Here is a 23,614-nt window from a genome sequence, read left to right as displayed (position 1 = left end):
GTAACTGGTGATTCATTTCACCCTTACTTCAATAATGCTGTGTTTGTGCACAATGCATTTATTGATGCCATTGATTATAATCCTGGCTTTAAAAAAGACAGATTTAAATCTGTCTGTCATAAGGTTTATGGCTGAATTACTTATCAGCATAATCTAGGGAATGTCAGACAATCAAATCACGATATCTTCACCCTACGATAGATGTAACATTTTTGCAATATCATGTGGAAAAATCTTTTTTTTTTAAAAAACCCGCATTGTTTTTGGAAAAAAAAATTACATTGAAAAGTAACAAAGGATGTTGATGCCTTGTGGTTGAAACCTCCTCTCTGTGTTTGTCCTTCACTAGGGATCTGGAAGTCTCAGGGGAACAAGATTTCCAAGATTTTCTAGTTCCAGCAGGGCCAGAAATACTATAAGATCTGCCTTTCATAATAATGTATATTGGTACTAAAGATTGAGCTCAAATATGGAAGTTTGGTTCAGACTCATTGCCCATTGATATTTTTGCTTCTAGTCAAAGGGTATGTCTACACTAAAGCATAGAATCATAGAATATCAGGGTTGGAAGGGACCTCAGGAGGTCATCTAGTCCAATGCCCTGCTCAAAGCAGGACCGATCCCCGACTAAATCATCCCAGCCAGGGCTTTGTCAAGCCTGACCTTAAAACCTTCTAGGGAAGGAGATTCCACCACCTCCCTAGGTAACGCATTCCAGTGTTTCACCACCCTCATAGTGAAAAAGTTTTTCCTAATATTCAACCTAAATCTCCCCCACTGCAACTTGAGACCATTACTCCTTGTTCTGTCATCTACTACCACTGAGAACAGTCTAGAGCCATCCTCTTTGGAACCCCCTTTCAGGTAGTTGAAAGCAGCTATCAAATCCCCCCTCATTCTTCTCTTCTGAAGACTAAACATCCCCAGTTCCCTCAGCCTCTCCTCATAAGTCATGTGTTCCAGTCCCCTAATCATTTTTGTTGCCCTCCGCCGGACTCTTTCCAATTTTTCCACATCCTTCTTGTAGTGTGGGGCCCAAAACTGGACACACTGCTCCAGATGAGGCCTCACCAATGTCGAATAGAGGGGAACGATCACGTCCCTCGATCTGCTGGCAATGCCCCTACTTATACATCCCAAAATGCCATTGGCCTTCTTGGCATCAAGGGCACACTGTTGACTCATATCCAACTTCTCATCCCCTGTAACCCCTAGGTCCTTTTCTGCAGAACTGCTGCCGAGCCATTCGGTCCCTAGTCTGTAGCGGTGCATTGGATTCTTCCGTCCTAAGTGCAGGACTCTGCACTTGTCCTGGTTGAACCTCATCAGATTTCTCTTGGCCCAATCCTCCAATTTGTTTAGGTCCCTCTGTATCCTATCCCTACCCTCCAGCGTATCAACCTCTCCTCCCAGTTTAGTGTCAGAGACTATAAACTGAGACTATAGTAACATAGCTACTTCACCGTAGCTATAACGACATAAACCTATAGTCTAGATGCAACCTACAGCAACAGAAGGGGTTTTTCCATCAGATTAGGAACACCATCTTCCCAAACGACAGTAGGTAGGTCGACAGAAGCATTCTTTCATTGACAGAGCTGTGTCTACACTGGGGGTTAGGTTGGCATAGCTACATCAGTCAGGGATGTGGATTTTTCACATCCCAGGGCCGACATAGCAATATGGAACTAACTTTTAAGTGTAGATCAGGCCAAAATGATGAAGTGCAGGGGCACAACCTTCCCATAGTTTTGGGTTCAAGTGCAATTTCACACAAAAATTTAGTTCTGTCTTTACCTTATCTGAACCTGTTCACCCAGTCCTAGTTTCAGCCTCCAGGGACAAGATGTATTAAATGAATCTGTGGCTTTATACACAGTAAAAAATTAGGGTCCACTCTCTTAACTGGTCTTATCCATTATGGCCCTGCCTACATCCACTCGTTGTACAGGGCTGGGAGGCACAGCAGCCCCACATGGCCGTTTGCTCTAGGAGATATGGGTCTCAGCAGCTCTAGACACAGGGGACACAGCAGCTTGGCAGGGCCCTTGTCCCCAAGATTAGTGGATATACTTTTGTATGTGAGGTGTTAGATGTACTCAATTTAGCCCTCCTGGAATCAGGAGCAAAACCCACTGAACTCAATGGGAGTTATGTCCACTTTATTATGTATTAGTGTTAACTAGAGGTGCCAAGCTTACAATACAGCAGATGGCTATACCACACAGATAGGGGAACACAAGGAAACGTGATTCTGGGACACTGCAAAACCCACAGAGGAGGCTTCTCATCACAGAAGAGTTTTAAAACTCCCTTCCAGTGTCTCACTGAGTTTCCCACTGTCTTCACTGGGGTCGGGATGTCACCCTGGGTCTCCTCATTACCATTAACCTGATGTCCTTTAGTGTTTCTGCAACATTCCCCAGTCGCCTGTTAGTAGGGTGACCATATTTTCCAAAGAGAAAACAGGACACTACTAGCCACTCACCCGAGATGTACTCCCCACTCCCATGAGGCTGTTGCCCATGTCTGGAACCCTGCCAGGGGCCCCTCAGGAGGCTGTTGGCAGGTTGCTGAAACCCTGCTGACCCCCATGCTGAAACGCTGCCAGTGCCTCCCCTCCCCAGCTCTGTCTCTCCTGTTGCAGGGGGCTGGCATCTCTGCTTGCCTCCCCCCATGTTCCTCCACACCACACCCCACTTTTTTGACAAAAGTGGGCATTTGTCCCGTTTGCTCTTGCCAACTGATCAAGCTGCCCAGAGCAAATGGGAAAAATGCCTCCTTTTGGAAAAAAAAAAATGTCGGGATGGCAGGGACAGGGCTTAAAAAAGGGACTTTCCCAGCCAAAATGGGACATATGGTCACCCTACCGTTTAGGCCTGAAGTTTCTTACCCAAAACCTTTTCCTGCTCTGAGGAAGAAGAAGTCTCTCTCCAACTCCTCCCAGCAAGTTAGGCAGGCTCAGTGGAAACTGCGTAATAACACTTTCTAGCCATAGTAGATTACCCAGCAAGACTGGCAGCTGACTTCATCCTGGAGATGTTGCTAGGGGTGACAACAGCCATGGTGTCTGTCAGGGGAACAGAGTGGAAAAATTCGCTCCCATTCACTCAGCAATGGGCCTTTCCCCTGCTGAAACTTGCTAAAAAGAGATGAGCACAAATACCCAGAGCCCTGGGTCTCTTATGGATTTCTTCTGCTTCCTCCAAAATCTCTCATTTGACTCTTCCCCAGCGGACCAGCTTCCCCAGTAGCCCCCCTGCTACTGCTATGGGTACCTGGCCTTGCCCAAAATGGTCACCACCAGGGGCAGACCTCAATTAGGGGTACTATGTCCTCTCAGTATTGTCACCGCTGTGTATTGTGGCTTTGTACCATGGGATGCAATACCACCTGTTGCTCATTGTTTTAAAAAAAGGTATAAAGGGGCAGGGCATGGGTCCTCTGAGACTGATGGTAGTGGGTGTTAGGTAGGGAGAGGAAGAATTCTGAGCCTGGAGGGATTCTCAAGTAGCTGGGTATTGGGTTGTGGGAGCTGAGGGGCCTGGGGATTTTCTGAGTTTGGAGGACTATTTGGACAAGGTTTAGTGCAGGAGGGAATGGAGTCAATTGGCAAGTGAGGCCGTATAAGCCCTTAAACTACATCTGAAAGAGGTTGGTCCAGTGAGTTTGGTTGTGTATCATTGAACTGTGCTGCTTTTCTTTGAGGTGCAAGGAGGAGCTGGTAAACAGGCTTTTAGTTAGCTTTCCTGTGCAATGAAATTACACACTAGCATTCCAGCCTGCAGTTTAATGCTTGGCAGCTGGGCTTTTAAAAGTTTTCAGAGCTGTTAGAATAGAGAATCAAGACTTATTTGCAATGTACATTGGAGATTTGTAAGGTACTGCTTTAAATTATAAGCGTAGGGCTAACTTTTGAGGCCTCACTTGGCCTCTTTCCTTTGAGTCTGGAGCTGTGAGTTGTTGTTCTAAGATCCTGTAATTAATAGCAAATGTTTGCAAGGTGCTCAATGTTTTGCTGAGGTGCTCCTTCAGGCTGAGCTGTGTGGGGAATGGCAGGAAGCTAATTTAGACCCATTTTTAAAATGTTTTCCTAAGCTACAAATATGGGTTCTTTGTATCCAATGCAGTACACTCTGACTTTTTGAATTGACAGGAGGGATAAATACATTCCATACGTATGACTCAACGTGAGCAGGAGCTATGCTCCGACCCTTTGAAAGTGTTTTTCAGTCAATAAACCAAAAGATAGGAGACAGGATTCTGTGTTAGCACTTTCAATGGCATGTTAAGTGACTTACCCAAGTCACACAGCCTCAGGTGCCTTAGTTTACTTCCCATTAAAACAGGAATAGCAGCTATATATGTATTTCTGTTTACATAAATATCAAAAGGTTCCTGATTTGACAGGTAACTAGTGACTAAGGATCACTACAGTACAAAGCAAATGCATGTGGCATTATATACATGGGTGGTTTCCTAAGACTTACGAAGCTATAACAAAGAGATGATCAGATACTTCCGAAACTATACAATCATGGAGTTCCCCCAAAAAACTGAAATAAAATTAAAGGCTGAGAAAAAACTATTCATTTCTGAGCCAATGAGGAAGCAGGGATTTGCATATAATAGCTGATTGGCCCAAAGGTGAGAGGCACCACCGAACTCAGCTGCAGAGAATCATAATGTAGTTATTTGCATACATGATTTGATTGGGCAACATTGCTTCTTATCCCACTGTTTACATCTGTGAAGGTAAACAATAGAAATGCCATGTTTTGTCACATGACTATTTTTAGCCAATGATGAGGCAGAATTTTCTGGTCTATTACAAAGTGTAATTATCTTGTAGGCGTAGAGGGTCAGGTTTTGAAATAGTCCGGTAACAGGTGCTTGAATGGTGTTAAAGTATCCCTGGAATGAGAATGGTGTAAAATGCACACAATGTTATCTTACATGAGTTCTGGGGGTGAAGAATAAGACTAACGGAATAATTTGTTCACCTGTAGACCATCCCGCCAATGATGAAAACAAACACGATATCACCTGCTGGCAGGTAATCAGAGCTGCTGCTGCTTCAGTGAAGCTGGGAAGAGGTTGTTATTGGAGGAAGTACTGAGTTATAGTTGGGACACTGGAATGGGACTCAGGAGATGTGCATTCATTTTCCAGCTCTCCCACAGATATCCGAGATCATGCTGGGCAAGTCACTTTACCTCTGTGTTCCTCATTTGCCAGTTTTCTGCTTGAAAGTTCTGTCCTTTTCTCCATCTCTCTCTGTCTGGTCTAATTCTAATGTAAGATTTTCAGGGCAGGGAGTGTCTCTCACTAGGTATTTGTGGAACACCTAGCACAATGGGGCCATGCTATTGGTTGGGGGCTGCTGGGGTACAAAGGATGATGTAGTGCATAGGGCACTACACTGGGACTCAAGAGACCCTGGCTTAATTTCAAGCTCAGTTACCAACTTTCTGTGAGACTTTGGGCAGATCATTTAAGCTACCTTGTGCCTCAGTTTCCCATCTGTAAAATGGGGGTAATATTTCCCTATCTCATAGGGGTATTGTGAAGTTAAAATCCATGAAAAATTGTGAGGTGATCAGCATATCTGCTTATCTAGATACATAGGGGCTACTGCAATACAAATAATCATAACAGGAGAACAAAATTTGAAAAGTGAGAGGAGTATTTTAACTTCTTCAAATAGTTTTGCATCCCACATGGACTGATTATTTAATTAATCTAGCTGAGTTAGAAGACTAGAGACCAACACAAGAGGCTGGCATTCTGTATCCAGTGTGAATCCCTAGCTGCCAATCACCTGGCTGTGGCATGAACAGTAGTATCGACTGGCTTCAAGTTGAAAAATTGCTTTGCATGATGATTGTTCACTTAATTAGAAGTTAGTTAGATGAATGGTCCTTGGCTAGTGGGGGTCATAATTTTTCATCCACTTAGGCCTTGGATGATGTGCACCAGGACATGCAAGGCTGCTGTGCTCTGTCTTGAATAGGAGCAGAGAGTACAGGAGGGTGTAAGTCTTAGACTCTGTGTGCATCTGCTACCTTCCTCTTGATTCTAGGGAGAAAAAAGGATGAGAAATAGTTCTGTGAGAGAAGAAACAGGCTTAAGAGAGACTCCCAGCATGCAAACGAAACATTATATACTCCCCTCTTTGAAAAAAGAAAAGGAGTACTTGTGGCACCTTAGAGACTAACCAATTTATTTGAGCATGAGCTTTCGTGAGCTACAGCTCACTTCATCGGATGCTCACGAAAGCTCATGCTCAAATAAATTGGTTAGTCTCTAAGGTGCCACAAGTACTCCTTTTCTTTTTGCGAATACAGACTAACACGGCTGTTACTCTGATCCCCTCTTTGAGTTACTCCTACTTAGGAAGAGGAGAAAGTCAGTGGCTATGCAGCAGTGCTTTCATTAAGGCAGGATCAGATTCCCTTGCATTCCCTGTCCTTCTCATCATCTTTTAGCTTGTGCTCACATGCACAGCATTCCCCCACATGCACTGGTCAGGATCAAGCACGTAATAGGTTTTTCACATTCCCTCAGAGCAACTTACACATAGAAAGAGAGTTTTACTATGTATGTGTATGACAGACAGACAGACAGAGAGAGAGAGAGAACACGGGGCATTGACTTTAATGGAGTTAGTCCAGATTGTCAGGGTTGAAATTGAGATCAGGATTTGGCCCCATATGTAGTTTAGGCTTTGATCAGTCTGTGAGATTCTCCATCCTTGTGTGTTATCTGAGGTTTCCATTAAACTTAACTTAACACTGTTAATTTAACACTGTTACGTCTCTCTGTTGGCTTTCAGTTATAACTGACTGCACCATGTCCTCTAAGATGACCAAACTAGACATTGCTTCCTCAGAGAACTGGGAACAGAAGAAGCAGGTGGGTACATGCTGTAGGAATATGGGGTTCAGCAGGCAGGATACTGGTTTGCACTATTAAGCACCAGCCAACAGGTAATTCAGGCCTACACAAAAGTGTCAAGAAATGTGCCTAGTGACTGTTGAAATGAGTCCAGAACTGAATGAATGTGAATACTAAATTCTCCATTCTGTGCCAAGAAAGATAGTGGACCAGGTCCTAAGCTAGTGTAAATTGGCTTGTCTATCTTTGGAGGTGTGCTGATTTATACCAGCTGAGGGTATCACATTAGGTTTATAAGTAGTATCAGGACTTGTTTTTTCCAGCCCTTCTCATCCACACTGGTGTCATATGCCAAGGCCAACACTGACACAGCAAAATTTGTATCTGACAATTGTTCAGCAAATTCAAAGGTGGTTTCTGGAAGTCCAGCTAATTCAAAGGTGGTTTCTGGAAGTCTATTCTAAATAGCCATTCCACTGTTCAGTGATTTCTTCTGTTATGTTTTTCCATGCACAACGACCAAAACAATGTTTGTTTTTAGTCTAGCTGACTTTGATTTTTGATTAAGGAAAACAACAAAGAACATGTATAAAGGGCCTGTACACCAGTTTTATGTTACTGGTGTGATGTAATATTGGCATAAAACTGCATCTGAACTGAAAAACAAAATAGCAGCTGTCTCACAAGAGCCCCCAAAGTGAGCAAGAAGGGGTGGATTTTGAAGGTGCAGTACATAGCAAACGAAATGACATCTCCTTTTAGTTACTAAATTAGTCACACTAGATTAGATGAGAAACAGTCTAGACTAAGACTAGAAACAGTCATAACTAAGTATTCCACCCCCTCCTTAAAGGGCAAGGGGTAAAAGAATCTTTTGATTTTGTTTCATCCTAATTTTCTGTTTAAAGAGTTCAAAGACAGAACTAGTAGAAGTTGTACCTGGACTCAAATTGCTGTAAACTCTCCTCCTCTACCGCCAAAGCCCAATGTCTTCTCAATGTATGGACCTCCAGTACTTATTGCTCAGAAATGTGAAGTAGGACTAGATGTTTGATTTTATTAGACTTTTCAACTTACCTAGTTTAAATAGATGTATTAACGCAGACCATGGACTCTGATTTTCTTTGAGCAAACAGTAGGATTTCATTTCCTCTACAACTCCAGATCTACAACCACTGTACCTGGTGTAGCTCCATTGACTTCAATGAAGTGCTTCCATTTAAACTAGCTCTGCACTGGTCCTAATCCTTTGGAAAGCCAGATAGATCAATGGGAGTTTTGCGTTTGCTTCTCACCCTACCAGTGAATCTTTGCTAATGTGACTTTTTCTGTTTTGCCTCAGTGTAATGTCTTGAAGAAACCTAGTGGCCTACCCTTCGTAAGCAATGTCTGTCACTTGGTTTCCACTAAATATACTTCCATCAAAAAGAGACACCCGTACATCAAATTTATATGTACTGGGACAGAGAAAGGAGTGAAGACCATTAATGAAGTTGTGGTCAGCAGTGCACAGCCAGTTCTGAATACCCTGGAACCTCAATGTGAGTAAACTGAGACAGAGAAGCTTTTCTCAATGGGAAGGGAAAGTGTAACTCAAAATAAAAATTTAGTGGGAAATTCCTCATTCAGTCCTGACTGTCATACGTAGGTGGTGTGCAATTTCTCAGCAACTTCTGTGCCTAAAACCATCTGGAAAATTGGCCTCTGTCTCCACTTGTGATGTGGCTGATCTGAGAACTATGATATATAAACATAAGCCAGTCTGTTCCTGCTCACACTGAAAGAGAGTCAAGAAACTAATTCAATTTACCTCTCTATAGCTGCAACAGTAAACTGCAAGGGTCTAGAGTCAGTGGAGGAGAAGCTGCCGATACTTTGTCAAAACGCTGATCAGGTAATTATCTTTTATTCAACTAGAGACTCTTTAAAGGGGAAGGCTCTGATCCGATCTATTAGCAAGAGTGACTAGAGCAGTGGTGGCAGCTGAATGCCTTGCTGGAGAGGTGTGGATAGTTGTAGCCTATTTTGCAAGAATGTATTTGATCAAAAAATGGGTTATTGTGGATTTCACTAGACTATAACAGGCAGTCCATGCAGTTTCAATTCAAACACTGGAGGAAATATTGGGGCAGTGGACAAACACACATTTTCTGATGACCGCAAACTAGGAAAGGGCAGATAAAATTGGATGACACAAGCCCCATTTCATAGATGTTCCAGGACAACATTATGCTGAAGTGTCTACTGTATGGAAGATTAAAGCTCACAACAAGCAGAAGGTGATGTCCCTTCATCAATTGATATCTACCTTATTTTGAAATGAGATCTTAGGTCAAAGCATTAAAAAATGGACCTGCAGTTGTTCAGAAGTTTTGAAAATTTACCCCCACCTTATTATATATCTCATTATGAATTTAGCAGCCTAGCTTTGGGCACCCGACTCTGAAAACTTTGCCCAAGAGCTTTTTTTTTTTTTTTTAAAGTATAAATCCAACTTTCCTCTATTTTATTTTCAGGTTGTTTCAGATGCAAAGGACTTCATGAGGTTTTCCAAAGTGATGGGTGAAAATGATGCAGTGACCAAGACAATAATAGGAGTGGTCGGCCTGACCAAAGAGGCCATCCAGACCAATATGGAGACCCCCAAATCAGCAGTGATTAATGGTATGGATACAGTCATGGGATGAAAAGTATGTAGGACTGGCTGAAAAACAAGAATTCTGATTGACATAAAAACTGGAGGATTTGAAATGCGTTTTTGTTCCACAATGGAATGAAAATGAGACCTTTCAAACATTTTCATTAAAAAACACAAGTGACTCCCACCCCAAAATAGCCTGGTAATTACGGCACTAGTCTGGCATGTGGGAGACCCAGACTAGTGCCGTAGTTTCTGCCCTGCCTGATTTGGAGCAGGGAGCTGAACCTGGGGCCCCCACATCCCAATTAGTGCCCTAGCTACCAGGCTATTGGCTGTTTTGGGATGGGGTTCTGTCAATTCCATCCTGAGGCTGAGAAGCCTTCACGATGAAAGTTGCATCCAAATCACTACACTTCTGTGAATAGTTTTGGTTTTGATGAATCTGTATTTTCCAATATAAAAACATTCCGCTGAAAAATTCCTGATCAGCTGTAGTCATATGGGCAAGAACAAAATGTAAGCTGTGCTGGAGACAGCTGAAGAACGAGCACATCCCTGCCTCCCCATGGCTGGTGAAGTGGGTAAGAACTTGTCTGGGTCACACTTGGGATGGGAATTTCAAAAGAGCCTAAGGGAGTTCGGTTTTCAGCTTCTTCTGATTTCCAGTAAAAGCTGAGTACCTACATCTCATAGGTTCTTTTGAAAATTCCAGTCCTGGTGTCAATATTTTTGCCATAGCTCCAAAATAAAATGGGGGCATCCCAATGTGCTGCTCTTTTCATTATCTTGGACTTACCTTCTCTTTGGAGTTGGCTGATATAATAACAAGCCAGTAAATGGATAAAGGACCCCTTGCATTGATAAGACCGAATAATTAACAGGATTCCCACTTGAACTAGCTTTAAGCCATGAGCTACTCCTTCATTCTAGACCTTGCTTTCATCCATTCACCTCCCTGTGGTGTAAAAGGAAGACAAATATCAGACTGACAGAAGAGAATGAGTTTAAAATATGTCCCCAGGCACCTTGTGAAGTGAGACTTGACCTCAGCTGCGATGACATGTGTTAAGCTGTTATGTAACATTTGTTCTGCTGATGATTGCTCAGTAAAATGCAGACATCTGGGACAGCAAGATCCCAAGCCATAAACCTATGACTGGTGCTGAGTGTGTTTACATCCTGGCGCAAATGCTGTCACTTGGGGGGTGTTAATGCTTCACGGATTGGGGAAATACAAGTGTGTGTTCAATGGTTATGTTCCTTACCAAAGGGTAAATGGTAGTAAATGGGGAGGAGATACTTTAAGAACCACTGACCTTTCTAGAAAAGCACTGGCTAATTTCAGAGGAAAAGTGGTTACACACACTGGATCTGGGTTTCATTCCCAGCTCTGCCGCAAATTCCTGTAGGGCCTCAGACTAGTCATTTCAGTTCTTTGTACTTCAGTTCCCCGTTTGTAAAATAGGGATAATCTTTTCTTCCACACATTGTCTGTTTAGATTATAAATTCTTAGGGGAAGAGACTGTCTTCTGCTACGTGTATGTACAGTGCCTAGCACAACAAGACCTGAGTCAGTTGGGGACTCCAGGTGCTGCCATAATACAAATAACAGCAATAGTAGTTTACCCAATTTCTCATTAAAACAATTCCATCACTCGATTGGTGGTGAATAGTGGTAATAGTAGTGCTGTTGCCAAAGGGCCAGATTTTTAAAGGTATTGAGGCACCTAAAGATGCAGACAGGGATCTAGTGAGATGTGCAAAATGCCAGGGTGCCTATCTCTATTGGTGGGAATTATGTGCTTAGGAATTTTTTGAAAATCCCACCAGGTACCTATTTATCCTTCTGGGTTCCTAAATACTTTTGAAAATCTGACCCTTAGTATCTAGGGTACATGTGCTGCAAAGGTTTTCTAAGAGCTCTGCTCTAGGAATTGGTGTGTGGAAGTTCTATAGCCTGTGTTATACAGGAGGTCAGACTAGATGACCACAGTGGGCCTTTCTGGCTTTATAATCTATGAATCTGTAAGTCAGGCTTTCAAATGAAGATTTGGGGAAGCTGTGGTCCATTCTGGCATCATCGCCTTTCATTTGTCAGTATAACCTTATTCTCTTGTCTCTTTCAGTTAAACCTACAGCTTTTGTAGAAGGGCATGGAATGGCTTCTGGTCAGCAGCAGCAAGATTATGACAGTTACCTACTGTGTCTGGGCTCCATGATGACCAAATTCCAGCAATGTGCTTACCAGCATTCCCAGAGCAAGGTGAGGAATGCTGGCCAAAGCATCTGGGAGGCTCTTCAAACTAGTTACCTGGTAGTAACAAAGTTCTTCTTTTCTCTTCATCCTTATCCCAGAGATGTTCTGGGCAGGACCACAATATAACTAATCTTCTTCTTTGGGTGGCCTCTGCATATTTCCACTCTTGAGATATACCCAGTGCTTCATTTGTAATGAAAACAGTGCTGGGGCTCAAGCAATTAAGTGCTGGGGATCAAGAATTTTTTTACTTTCATAACTGATACGGCAAGCCCAGAAGTGCTGCGGTTATGAACTGCCAAGCCTAAAGGTGCCGGGGCTCAGCTCTGGCAAGCCTGACACAAATTAAGCACTGAATGTACCTGTGTCACAGCCAGGATCAGTGGAACCTTCCAATGCCACTGGAACATTACCTTACACCCTCCTCTTGTGATTCCAAACGTTTGCAGGGTGTGCCATACGAGTGGTGTGAAGCACCAACTGTCATAGTTCTTTCCAGCCATGGTGGCAGATGGAACGAGAACCTCGCCTGGTCCATGGACCCAGTTTTGTCAGAATGTATCATTTCCAGTGCCTTCTTCATTAGGATTAGTGTTAGTTAGCTTCTTCAGTTAGACAGTTTTACTTATCTTTTTCAGGTTTGGCAGCTTCATTGCTGATCTTTGTCCTAATAAGTTTTTTTTCTTTAGCAATCCAGTCTTTATGAGAGTCAAAGATTGCAAGACTTTTTATTTCTCTCGGCCCCTTCCAGACAGTATATAGCAGTGATACTCAGACTGAGGCTCACAAGCCACAAGTGTCTCTTTAATGTGTCTCCTGTGGCTCTTTGTAGCATGGGATATTAAAACACTGTGATTTAATTATTAACCAGTCAGGATGCTTTTACTATGTTGTTAACCAATTAAGTTATCAATTTCCACTAAGTTATTAACTTATTTACTGTGTGTTTTATATATATATATATATATATATGTAAATATAATATAGTACTATAGTAAATGAAACAATGAATTCACACTACTGGGTAATGTTGATCTTTAATATGGCTCCTGCACCACTGAGCGCTGAGTATCACTGGTATATAGCTTCAACAGAAGCTCCTCAGTGATCGGGGGAACCATACCAAACAGAGCTGGATTGGCACTGAAAACATCAAAGAGAGTGGGAACAATGGTTCTGTATTGGGGAACAGTTTTAGGATCAAACAATAGTTTAGTTGTAGATGTCTCCCATTTCAAGAGATATTTCTAAAATTGTACCTTCACAATATTAATTTGCTTCTTGCAGTTGCTGAAATATTGCATCATTGCCTTGGTTCATACAATTACCCAACCCCTGAAGACCATCTACCTGATCCTACTGATCATTATTGAATACTTTCCCGTCAACTTTCAGGACAAGATGCTACAAGTTTCCCGTACCACAGAAGTGCTCCGTGCTTCATTCTCCACTCTTGATTCCTTCCAAGATCTGTCTAGACGAATCCTCTCCCAAATATGGGAGAAAGTGACCAAGAAAGAGGAACATATGAATAAGCTGCTGGAGTATGTGGTGTACAGTACACCTCTGTGTTGGTTTGTGGGACCCTTCAATGCTTTAAGAGGCAGAATATAAGCAGACTCCACAGAAACTGCAGAATATGGAAAGAAGGCGCGCGTGACAAGTGACACTATTTAGACTGCAGAAGTTTGGAAGCTGTTACAGGATACGACTTCCCTGTGGAGCTAATTTATTTGTAGAACTGTAAAGTTTGTCGAATGAAAGCTTTGATCTTTGTGAACCCAGCTCTGAGATTAGAGCTGAGCCTCAGAATAGCCTGGAAGTAAATAAATAAAGGTTCTTTCAAAGTCCCTTTGTTGCTGAAATCTGCCTCCCAAAATTCACAGAATCATTTAAATACCGGCTGCGGGAGGGGAAAGGGAACTATAGCAAGTCTGCCCTTGAGCAAGACTTTTGTTTGGTTACACATGTGGTGAACAGAAGCAATTTAAAATAGGGAGGTTAATCAAAGATTAGGAATTTTAAAAGATCACAAACAGAATGTGCCATTGCATAGTCCTTTACATAAGACCATAAGAGCGACCCTACTGCATCAGACCAAAGGTCCATCCAGCCCAGTGTCCTGTCTGCCGACAGCGGCCAATGACAGGTGCCCCAGAGGGAATGAACAGGTAATCATCAAGTGATCCATCCCCTGTCGCCCATTCCCAGCTTCTGGCAACCAGGCTAGGGACACCATCCCTGCCTATCCTGGCTAATAGCCAGTGATGGACCTATCCTCCACGAACTTATCTTGTTCTTTTTTTAACCCTGTTGTAGTTTAAATTCTGTTAGAGTTCCAGTTGTCCCCTCTTGTAAGTAGAAAGCTCTTTAAAGGCAACATTGTGATTTGCCCTACATAGCCAGGCAGGACAGGCGGAATGGCTGAGTAGGAATCACTGTTCTGTAGCTAATGTGATATCAGGCTCTGTGGGGCTGCTAATGCCCTCCAAAACGCAGGTCGGAAGAGAGTGGGCAGACCAGGCAGAAGAATATATAGATCTTCACTATATGTCCTGGGACACTTGCACAATACAGGCCTGCTTCTCCACTGCTTTGCACCTTGTGTAGTCATTTACCCCTGTGCACAGTGGGTGTGAAATGCTGCCACATGGGAATGGTAGTGTAACCCAGGCTAACACAGTGTGGGGGTTTGTACCCCACTCCACCCCAGTAGCCAGGCCATCTAAAGAGGTGTATGAGTTTGCTAAGGAGCCTGGATTCTTTAGTACAGGTAACAGAAGCTCAATTTGATACAAGATGAAAAATCCTCACTAGAGCTGGGTAAAATATTATTAATCATAAATTTGCCAAAAAATGCATTTTTCAGAACACAGGAATTATTTGAAAATTCAAGTAAAAAATGGGGGAAAGAAATTGAAAAAGTCAAACCAGTTTGTTTTGTTCATTTCAAAATGAAATGTTTTGACTTTTCATTTCAAATAGTTTCGTTTTGACCATTTGGGAATGAAACACTTTATTTTTTTTCATTTTGAAATGGTGTTTCTTTTCAAAATTTAGCTAGATTTAAAAAAAGGGAGGGGGGTACAAAGCACCCAAAACCTACATGAAATTAAAAACTGAAAAATAATCTTTTAGGGTCACATGAATGGTTTTGTTTGGCTTGAAACACATTTGTTCATTTATTCCATTTCAATGAGGAGAAACTGAAAAATAAAATCAGTTTTGGTTTGAACCGACTGTTTTTAATTTTGTTTTTTGTTCAGCCCCTTAAATGAAAAATTCATTATTTGCTCAGTCCTAGTCCGCCCGCAAATATTTTAATGTTGCATGACAATGTCAAGTGGGAAAGGTGGCAGCTAAAGGGAAGCATCTCAGAATCTCTGTCTAGTTGCCCATTTGGGGTAAATGTTCATAAAGGAAGGGGATAGCACTAACATAAAAAGACTACAAGGGTGGAAGTTAAGGTGGATTCAGCACTGGGTAGGGTATCAAAATTAAACTAAAGAATCTGAGTTGCTTCTGGTTTATCCGTAACTCTTTTGCTGTCCCAACTAACTGCACCAGGACCTCACACCTTCTCCAAAATATCACAAGTAATGCCATGAAGTAGTTTGTGTCACAAGGCTGTACTGTACAGTGGGCGAGAGGGAATCCAATGGGAAATTGTATTTTCATGCAATCATGCTCATTTTACAAATGTTTACAATTTCCTTGATATTTATCTGTATTGAAGGCATATACGCTGTCAATGGAGTGGAGAGGCCTTTTGCTTAAGCATTACAAAATGCAGCCTGAAAGAACATTTGAAAAATGCAGCTTCGTATGTTTAGAATGAACAGTAAAATTGTTTCAAATTCAGTTACTTGGAAAACTTTGTGTCTTGCAAGTTATATGATAAAGCGGCCTCATTCTCATCCCAAAACAGTCAGGATGCATTGGAGGTCCCGTCCAGACTTACATTTCTTTGCTTCTTGCATTATCAGGAGTGGTTGGTGTTCAGGTGATAATGGAGCTAAGCTCTATCAATATAATGTGACAACAGATTATGGGAAAAACCTTGAAAACATGAAAAGAGCAAAACCAGACGCACAGGCATTTGCCTGCCCCTGCAGAGAGCCTGACACAGGAGCTCAGAGAGGTGTGAACTGCCCCATTCATCAAAGAGGGGTAACTCCCATGCCAAGTGATGGTGGTATACATGTCTAGATTTTTAACCATTTCACTGCTGATCAAAGTAAGCAAGAAAGGAGAGGGAGGATTGCATATGTGCATAATCTACTGGGACTGACATCTCATTTTCATGGTGAGAGTGGATGTCATTAGGAAACTTCACACTTCCATGGCCAAAATCTGACCCTTGGGGCTAAAAGACCAGATGACACCAATCCCACAGAGCCCAGCTTGGCATTTATCTGTTGAAGTCCTGGGAAGGTGGGTGGGCACACACCAGGAACAGCAAGGGCCGGGTGGAGGATAAAGAGTTACTTCTCTTGGGGTGGATGCTGCTTCTCCCCCTGCAGGAGGCTGGGTGCAGACATGGGCAGACATCACTGTCTCAGTTCTATTCAGTGGATATTCTAAGCTTTTCTTTGCAGCCATGTGAGGTAGAAACATTTATTTGTAAACGGCAGCTGAGATTGACATAATCACATGACTGGGATCCAGGCATGTGGCTATTGTGCCTCCGTCTTAATCTGGTCATACCCACTGGTGTAGCTGAAGCTTACCGAGAGGGACCTGAGCCCAAAGGGGAACCCAGCAGAGCATGTGTGCTCATGTTTTGTACATCTGCACAATCTGCTATAAGTAGCATGTCACATAGGCAGAGCTTGGATTGTGGCCAGGGCTTGGGACAGTACCACCATTTTTTTTTCCAATTCAAACCCTGAGGGAGAACAATGAAGGGGTCACAGACGGATAAACACTCCTTTCTCCCGCCCTTCCCTGTAACAGAATGTGGTATACTTTTCTCTTTTCTTTTTTTTTTGGAAAGGGGGCTGAAGGAGGAGAGGGGCAAGTTCTTCCAGTTACCCTACCTAATGCTTGTTCCCCAACAACATGCTTCACTATCTATCTAAGGTATTTACATAGCCCTGATTGCCAGAGTATCTGAGCACCTCACAAAACCGCTATGAAGTATGGAAGCCACATTATCCCCGCTGCACAGAGGGGGAACTGAGGCACTGAGAGGCTAAGTGACTTGCACAAGGTCACGCAGAAAGTCTGTGGTAGAGCATAAAATTGAACCCAGCCCAAATCCTAGGCTAGTATCCTAACCACTGGAGAAAACTACCAGTCTTCAGTATGCTACTCTTCGTTACAGTGTGCCAGTTTTTACTTTGAAACTATGGCCAACATGCAGGAGAAGCAGGCACATTACTATCTGCAACCTTTCCCCCAGAAATGGTCTATATTTGTCTGATATTTTTATTTGGGGGGGGGGGGGGTTTAGATTTTTCAAAACAAAATGAAAAGTTCTGTTTCAATTTTTTACCCTTTTCTCTACTTCTTTTTAAAAACTTTTCTCTCCCCTTTCCCATTGGAAAGGGCCATGAAAGTCTATGGCTTTTTAAGTCACAGAGGTGTTTTTGAAAATGTTATCCATCCTAACTAGCAACTGTTTCTAGGCAGGCTGTGGAAGCAAAGTGAGTTCAGCTGGATGACAGTAAAGACCCAGGAGTGTTAATTGGAATTACATTTGGGGAATAACTCATGCCCAATCTCTGCAGTCCCCAAGGGATTTGCATTCTCCAATTGGTCAGGAAAGTAAAGCCTTCTTTTCATTGATTCCCTGAACTGTCAGTCTTGAGTATTTCACTCCCTCCCCTCACAATTACATCACCAGGAGTGTATAAAATCTGACCAGGTGGTGAATGGAGTAAAGCAGTGTCTGGAGTACTGAGAAAGGTAAGTGAGTTGGTTTGGTGCTTGTCCTTGAAGTAGTAGGACTTGTTGGTAATAAGGATTTTAGTCATTTTTTAAAAATTGTTTCTACAATTCCTTGGTCAGGGCTTTGCAGTTATGCTGCTAAGAAATGTTTAGATGTGTAAGCGTCTGTATTAAGAAGCTGTGGGTGGGACAGCAGTTGGGAAGCTGAGTCTGGGAAACTTAATGCTTGTTGGCCTTAAGCCCCTTAGCTGGTGAGAGACAGGATCACAATTTAAAATTTTTTTTCTGCAGTTAAAGCTATTAAATGGCCTTTAATAATGATACTTACTGCCTTTAATGGACTCAGGAAAGTGGACTGTTTTGAACCTCTCTATGCCACGAGAAGGAATCCTCCTGCTTCCTTTCTCCTTAGCTGCAGTAGAACTGCAATTGTCACTACTCTTATTTTTTTAAGCAAGAAATATGTATTTAGCTCACTAAAGAGCTAATGACAGGTTTCAGAGTAACAGCTGTGTTAGTCTGTATTTACAAAAAGAAAAGGAGTACTTGTGGCACCTTAAAGACTAACCAATTTATTTGAGCATGAGCTTTTGTGAGCTACAGCTCACTTCATCGGTATGCATCCGATGAAGTGAGCTGTAGCTCACGAAAGCTCATGCTCAAATTGGTTAGTCTCTAAGGTGCCACAAGTACTCCTTTTCTTTTTTTTAAAGAGCTAATGTTCCTCTAAATATTACTACTTTGTTAATCTGCTAATGGCCCTGCCATTTCTTCTGCTCCTTCTTTAGAGCAGAACACTGCTCTTGTCTTTAGGATGCTGTAAATTTCTTAAGGAGAAGTTAACTTGTAACTTCAGGCCTTTCTTTCTTGCCCTTTTCAGGTATATCTGATTATACCATGACTTCTAATGGAAAAGACACCAATATGGCATCCCCAGAGCACGGGGAGGAGGAGCAACAGGTAGGTGCTTCCTCTTTAGCATTGCTAGTTCAACATGTGAATACAAAAGATAACTGGCTGGCGTCTGGTAGCAGGCTTCACATATGCCCACCTCCATGTCTAGAGATCTATTCAGTTGCTCTTCCAGAAGCTGCAAAATAGCTTGGCTTATAAGGATGTTTAAAAATTCTTTTTGCTTTAGTTAAACTTGTGATCTGGTTTCAGTTCTCAAAAGCAGCTGTTGGGCCTCTTAGCTCTTCAGGCTTTCACACCATTAAACAATCCTTTGACTGGGGAGGCAACATGTCCAAGGGTATAAAAAGTAATGGTTCAGACCCAGTTTAGAACATTGCTTCCCTGACTCACTGTTCTGTCCCTTGCCTCTCTAGAATGTCTTGAGGAGGGTGGCTAGTCTACCTTTAGTCAACTCTGCCTATGATCTGGCTGCCACTGCGTATGCTTCCACCAAGGAGAGCCATCCCTATGTGAGGTCCATCTGTGACATGGCAGAGAAGGGAGTGACGTCCATAACCAACGTTGCAGTAATCAGTGCACAGCCACTTGTAACTAAACTTGAACCTCAGGGTGAGTGGCACATATGCAGACCTTTCTGTTTGTATGGTACAATTCCTTGACAGTAGGATCTCAACACCCAATTGGGAAGCTTCCATCTCTAAAACCGATATAATGAAAATCGGTATGCCTGCAGTACTGGAGGACAGACTGGCAGCAGGGTTGGTGTGGTGATAGGAATAACACAGTAGCCTGTGGATATAAACTAACATTTGCTAGAGGATAATGAAGGGCTTTGCTTACACTAATTACTACTGCTGAACTTGTACTCGCCTTCACTGTAGCTAGGAGGTGAGATTAGTGCTCAGCCCTTTGAAAGGTACCTAATTGCAAAATGAGATCCTCATTCTGTATCTTGAGAGGCTCAAAATGTAGTCTTTTATTGGACCAACTTCTCTTGGTAAGATTACCTCACCCACCTTGTCTAATATTTCTAGACCAACATGGCTACAACAACACTGCAAACAGATTACAGCTGTTAAACTATTCTTAACTAGCTTCTTTTCGAGCTATTACCTGATGCCAACAGCAATGGGCACTCCCTGACTTGCCTCCTTCATGAGAACAGTTAATTGGATTTATTGCAGCCAAGGCATTGCAAAAACTTATTGGTGCCTTCCAGAGGGATGAGTTAAATCTTTGATCAATCTTCAGAGCTGTAAGACTATGGAGTGAGAGATCCTTGCACATAGTCCATTCCCACTCTACCAAGAACATAAATCCCTCACCAGAAGAGGGAGCCTGTAAAGTAATGCCTAGCATGCTTGGGGAAAACAATTCTGCAGTAAGTATAGATGGGAGGAGAAAGTGTTCTGATGCTAGTTGGAACAATCTTGATTGAGTAACTGAATTAAGATGTATGGGAGGAAACCTGGAACTAAACTATTGAAGGGGACACTACTTTTCATGGAAAACTTTTACCAGAAAAGCTCATCTCTTGGGGGAGAGGGAGGAAATCCCCCTGAAGGTCTAGATTCCATGCAAGTGTGTAAATGTGCAGCACCTACAACCCAAACTGCTGCTGCCTGAACATATTGGAGAACCAAAGCTCTCATTACAGATGTGAGCCAGGTTCTGTACATATTACAGCAGCAAAATTGACCAATTAAGAAACTATGGTGTCTCTCTAGTGATGACAGCAGATGAGTGTACTTCTGAAGTACCTGACAAAGTGGAGGAGACTCTACCAATCTTTCAACAGACTGCTGATAAGGTAACTTTCACCACCCTCGCTCTACAAGATTAAGTGTTTATGAAAGGGGTGCCAATAATGAGATGCTTCCTCCAATAGAGGAACACTCAAGACTAAAAGCAGTCAAGAGGTGGGAGCTAGTGTTTAAACATAACTCTGGTGCGGAGTTTAACAGCAAGATGCAGTTCTTCCCCCTGAAGATTTGACCTATGGGGCAGAGCAGGTGGTAATCCCCCAACCTCAATCTCTGGGTCAATGTGGAATTATCACTCTGCATTACTGTACAATAATGTCTTGAACTTTCTCTTACATCTGAAACACAGGAGTTGGCATCTTCCAGACTGACAGATGTCAAAGAGACAATGATCAGAATGGTAGATATGACCAAAGAGGCTGTACAGGATGGTATGAAGACCACCAAATCAATGGTAACTGACCGCATGAGCACAGTTGTGGAATCAAGAATGGGCCAGTTGGCCATAAGTGGAATGGAAGCAGTGCTGGAGAAATCTGAAGAGCTTTTGGATCACTATCTTCCCATGACAGATGATGAACTAGGTCAGAACACATGAATGACAAGCTTATTTTAGCTTTTAAGATAATCCTCCCTTTGGGCCAAACTTCTCTAGGCTTCTCCTCAATCCTGCATCTGTCACCAAATTCAGGCTCATCCTACAGCATGCTCATATCTTAACCCGCAGTCTCTGCTTTTAGTTGGCAGGCATGTTGCCTGAATTTTATGGGATTACAAGTGTGGACAGGGTGGTACTGGAAGGAATTATGGGCATGACTATTCATTAGAAGTCAGTTTCCTTATCCAAATAAGCAAAAACTGGCTTAATCTTATTTAGTGGAGCAGTTACAGGTGGGCCTTTTTTTAAAGGCTGAAGTTACTTGATAGGTGCTAAAACACCCTTGTTACAGGAGTTTGGCTTAAGATTTAACAGAAGATCAGTATGGCTTGTACTCCTTTCCCAATCTCAATTTGAGAGGGTGAACAACCTGAGCTTTCTTCCCTCTAGCTGAACTTGCTGAACCTGTGGAAGGTGCTGAAGTGTCTTCAGCACAACCACAAGAGCATCGGAGTTACTTCGTGCGTTTAGGTTCCCTGTCAACCAAACTTCGCCAACGTGCCTACCGCTATTCCCTAGACAAGATGAGACGTACCAGTCAAAACATCAGAGAGGCGCTTTCCCAGCTTCATCAAACCATGGGACTGGTAGGAAATAAACTAATTCTTAGGCTGATGCCCTCCAGGGTGGGGAACCCCTCTAATTCTGCCTGCACAGAATGTGGTACAATGAGGCTTAGACCTCAGTCATGGTTGTGTGCTATGTAACTAGACCCTTCTACTCTTGATGCATTGAGCATACCACTCTGTGGAGTGAAGGCTAGTTCATAAGCAGTAGAACTAGAATAAATGATGTGCAAGTGTCTGTTCTCAATATGCTTAATCCATTTCTAGATTGAATACATTAAGCAAGGTGTTAAACTTCAAGAAGTCCAAGAGAAGTTCCATCACATATGGCTGAGCTGGAATAGAGAGCAGCCAAAAGGCAGTGAGGCCAAAGATTTGGCAAAACCAGAGGTATGTATGGGGGGGGGTTCCCTCTGGTCTGCAAGGCCCAGAATATTGGCCAACCTTGCAGAGTGGCTTATCTTTGGATAAGTAGCTGATCTTAATTGGGTGACTTATTACAAAAGTCATCTATTAGCATAATAGAAATAGGTGGCTTCCTTGCTTAGACATCCCTAAAGTGACATCACACCAGCAAGGTCTGTGCCAAGCATGAATCTAAAGAGACTGCTTCTTACTTTTTTAACCTCAGCACAGCCTAAAAACTGATATTGTAGATCATAGGCTTGCAACTGGTGAAACCCCTGTTAAATAACTTGGATTAGCTCTGTTCTGACCCAGTTTACAAGGCTTATTGCCTCTGGTGTTAACCTCCATTGTCACAAGCTGCTTCCCTTGAAGGAGGAATTTGGCTTTATATTTCTCCTGAAAGAGTGCATGGCACACCCATTGCAGACTTTGTTGCAAGGTACTAATAGACCATTGGCTCCAACACCACCTGAGGCAGTGGCAAGTTTGATATTTATTTTTGAACATTAGAATTAAACTTCTACTTCTCCAACAGATGGAGTCTGAGACTTTGGCTATGTCCCGCAGCATTATCCAGCAGCTGCAGGATGCCTGCCAGATGCTAGTATCCAGCATTCAAGGTCTCCCCACCACCTTTCAGGATAAGGTGCAACAGGTGTATCACAACATGGAAGAGCTTCATGATTCTTTCTCCACTGCCCATTCCTTCCAGGATCTCTCCAGCAGCCTCCTGACTCAGAGCCAGGAGATGGTGACCAAGGCCCAGGAATATGTGGATGAGCTGATGGCATACATGATGGAGAATACTCCTCTGTCTTGGATTGTGGGACCCTTCACCCCATCGGGTAAGGTGTCTGCAGATTCCATTGAACCACAAAATCAAGAAAATGAGGCTGAGGAAGCTGAAGTTGCCACAGCATCCAAGTCTGAGGAGGCCTTGTGACCTAGAAACATAAAACTTCTTCTCTTAAGGAAGAAGGCAGAATTCCTTGTCTCCACAGATTCAGTCAGTCTTCCTTGTGACTCCATGTGTACTAGCACAGGTCTGCAGGAAAGACCCCAATGGCTAGTACTAGTAAGCAATGTGTGCCTCATCTCTAACTTCTGGAGGTGTTGTGACTTCTATAATAGAGATCACTTCTCAGCTCAGATACTACTTGTTTGTGTTTAATATCACTGTCTTCAAAATAAAATGTCACTGCATTTAAATGGAGGTCTAATCTGCTCTTTCTAAGAGGTGGTTTCCTGGTCTACAGTAGACATCTGTACCTGCAATTAGTCATGCTACATGCAGCCTTGTTTCTCAGTAGTAGCAACCCGTGGCATTGGTGTGTAGACACTTAGAGTAAACTTCCCAGGCATCTATATACCATAGAACCAAATCTAGAGCCTTAAAATTTCTAAGTAGTTCTAGATCAACTACTCGCAGCTGTAAACATGCTTTAGTTTCTGGTTAAACTTACAACAGAGAAGTTACTTTTGTTGCTGTCAGATGGCTGTGGTAGAATTGCACTTCTAAAAAGCAAACAGTGCAGTTAAAAATCCTACCACCATTCTAGCCTAGGTTGGCCAGACTCTACCTGGATTGCTCCATCCTAGGGCAGGGACCAGGAGAA

At 42.7% G+C, this 23,614-nt stretch overlaps 2 protein-coding genes across 2 annotated transcripts; both read left to right on the top strand.

Moving 5' to 3' along the window:
* Positions 1-6,852: 6,852 nt before the first annotated feature.
* LOC311515048 (perilipin-3-like) lies at positions 6,853-13,410 on the top strand (the record flags this gene model as incomplete). Its single annotated transcript, XM_084617888.1, has 6 exons — positions 6,853-6,915; positions 8,240-8,438; positions 8,718-8,791; positions 9,414-9,561; positions 11,666-11,802; positions 13,084-13,410. The coding sequence occupies 6 exons, from the start codon at positions 6,853-6,855 to the stop codon at positions 13,408-13,410; spliced, it is 948 nt and encodes a 315-aa protein (XP_084474014.1).
* A 5,165-nt stretch (positions 13,411-18,575) lies between these two features.
* On the top strand, positions 18,576-23,083 carry LOC311521839 (perilipin-3-like). The gene is made up of 7 exons (XM_084630513.1): positions 18,576-18,648; positions 19,017-19,212; positions 20,331-20,413; positions 20,716-20,950; positions 21,415-21,611; positions 21,858-21,980; positions 22,534-23,083. Exons 1-7 carry the CDS (start codon positions 18,586-18,588, stop codon positions 22,939-22,941), a joined length of 1,305 nt encoding a protein of 434 aa, XP_084486639.1. The 5' UTR covers positions 18,576-18,585; the 3' UTR covers positions 22,942-23,083.
* The last annotated feature ends 531 nt before the right edge of the window (positions 23,084-23,614 follow it).

The sequence above is a fragment of the Lepidochelys olivacea genome (genome assembly GCF_965140295.1).
Source record: "Lepidochelys olivacea isolate rLepOli2 genome assembly, chromosome: 1".
In the NCBI taxonomy this organism is placed as follows: Eukaryota; Metazoa; Chordata; order Testudines; family Cheloniidae; genus Lepidochelys; species Lepidochelys olivacea.
The sequence above is the reverse complement of the archived record's forward strand: the minus strand, read 5'-3'. Positions and strand labels throughout refer to the sequence as shown.

Bases quoted from the DNA above. Each gene is read 5' to 3' on its own strand.
- LOC311521839 (XM_084630513.1), top strand. From the start codon at position 18,586: ATGACTTCTAATGGAAAAGACACCAATATGGCATCCCCAGAGCACGGG. The intron at 20,951-21,414 runs GTCAGAACACAT...TCTTCCCTCTAG, and splicing joins CATGACAGATGATGAACTAG to CTGAACTTGCTGAACCTGTG. The intron at 21,981-22,533 runs GTATGTATGGGG...CTTCTCCAACAG, and splicing joins AAGATTTGGCAAAACCAGAG to ATGGAGTCTGAGACTTTGGC.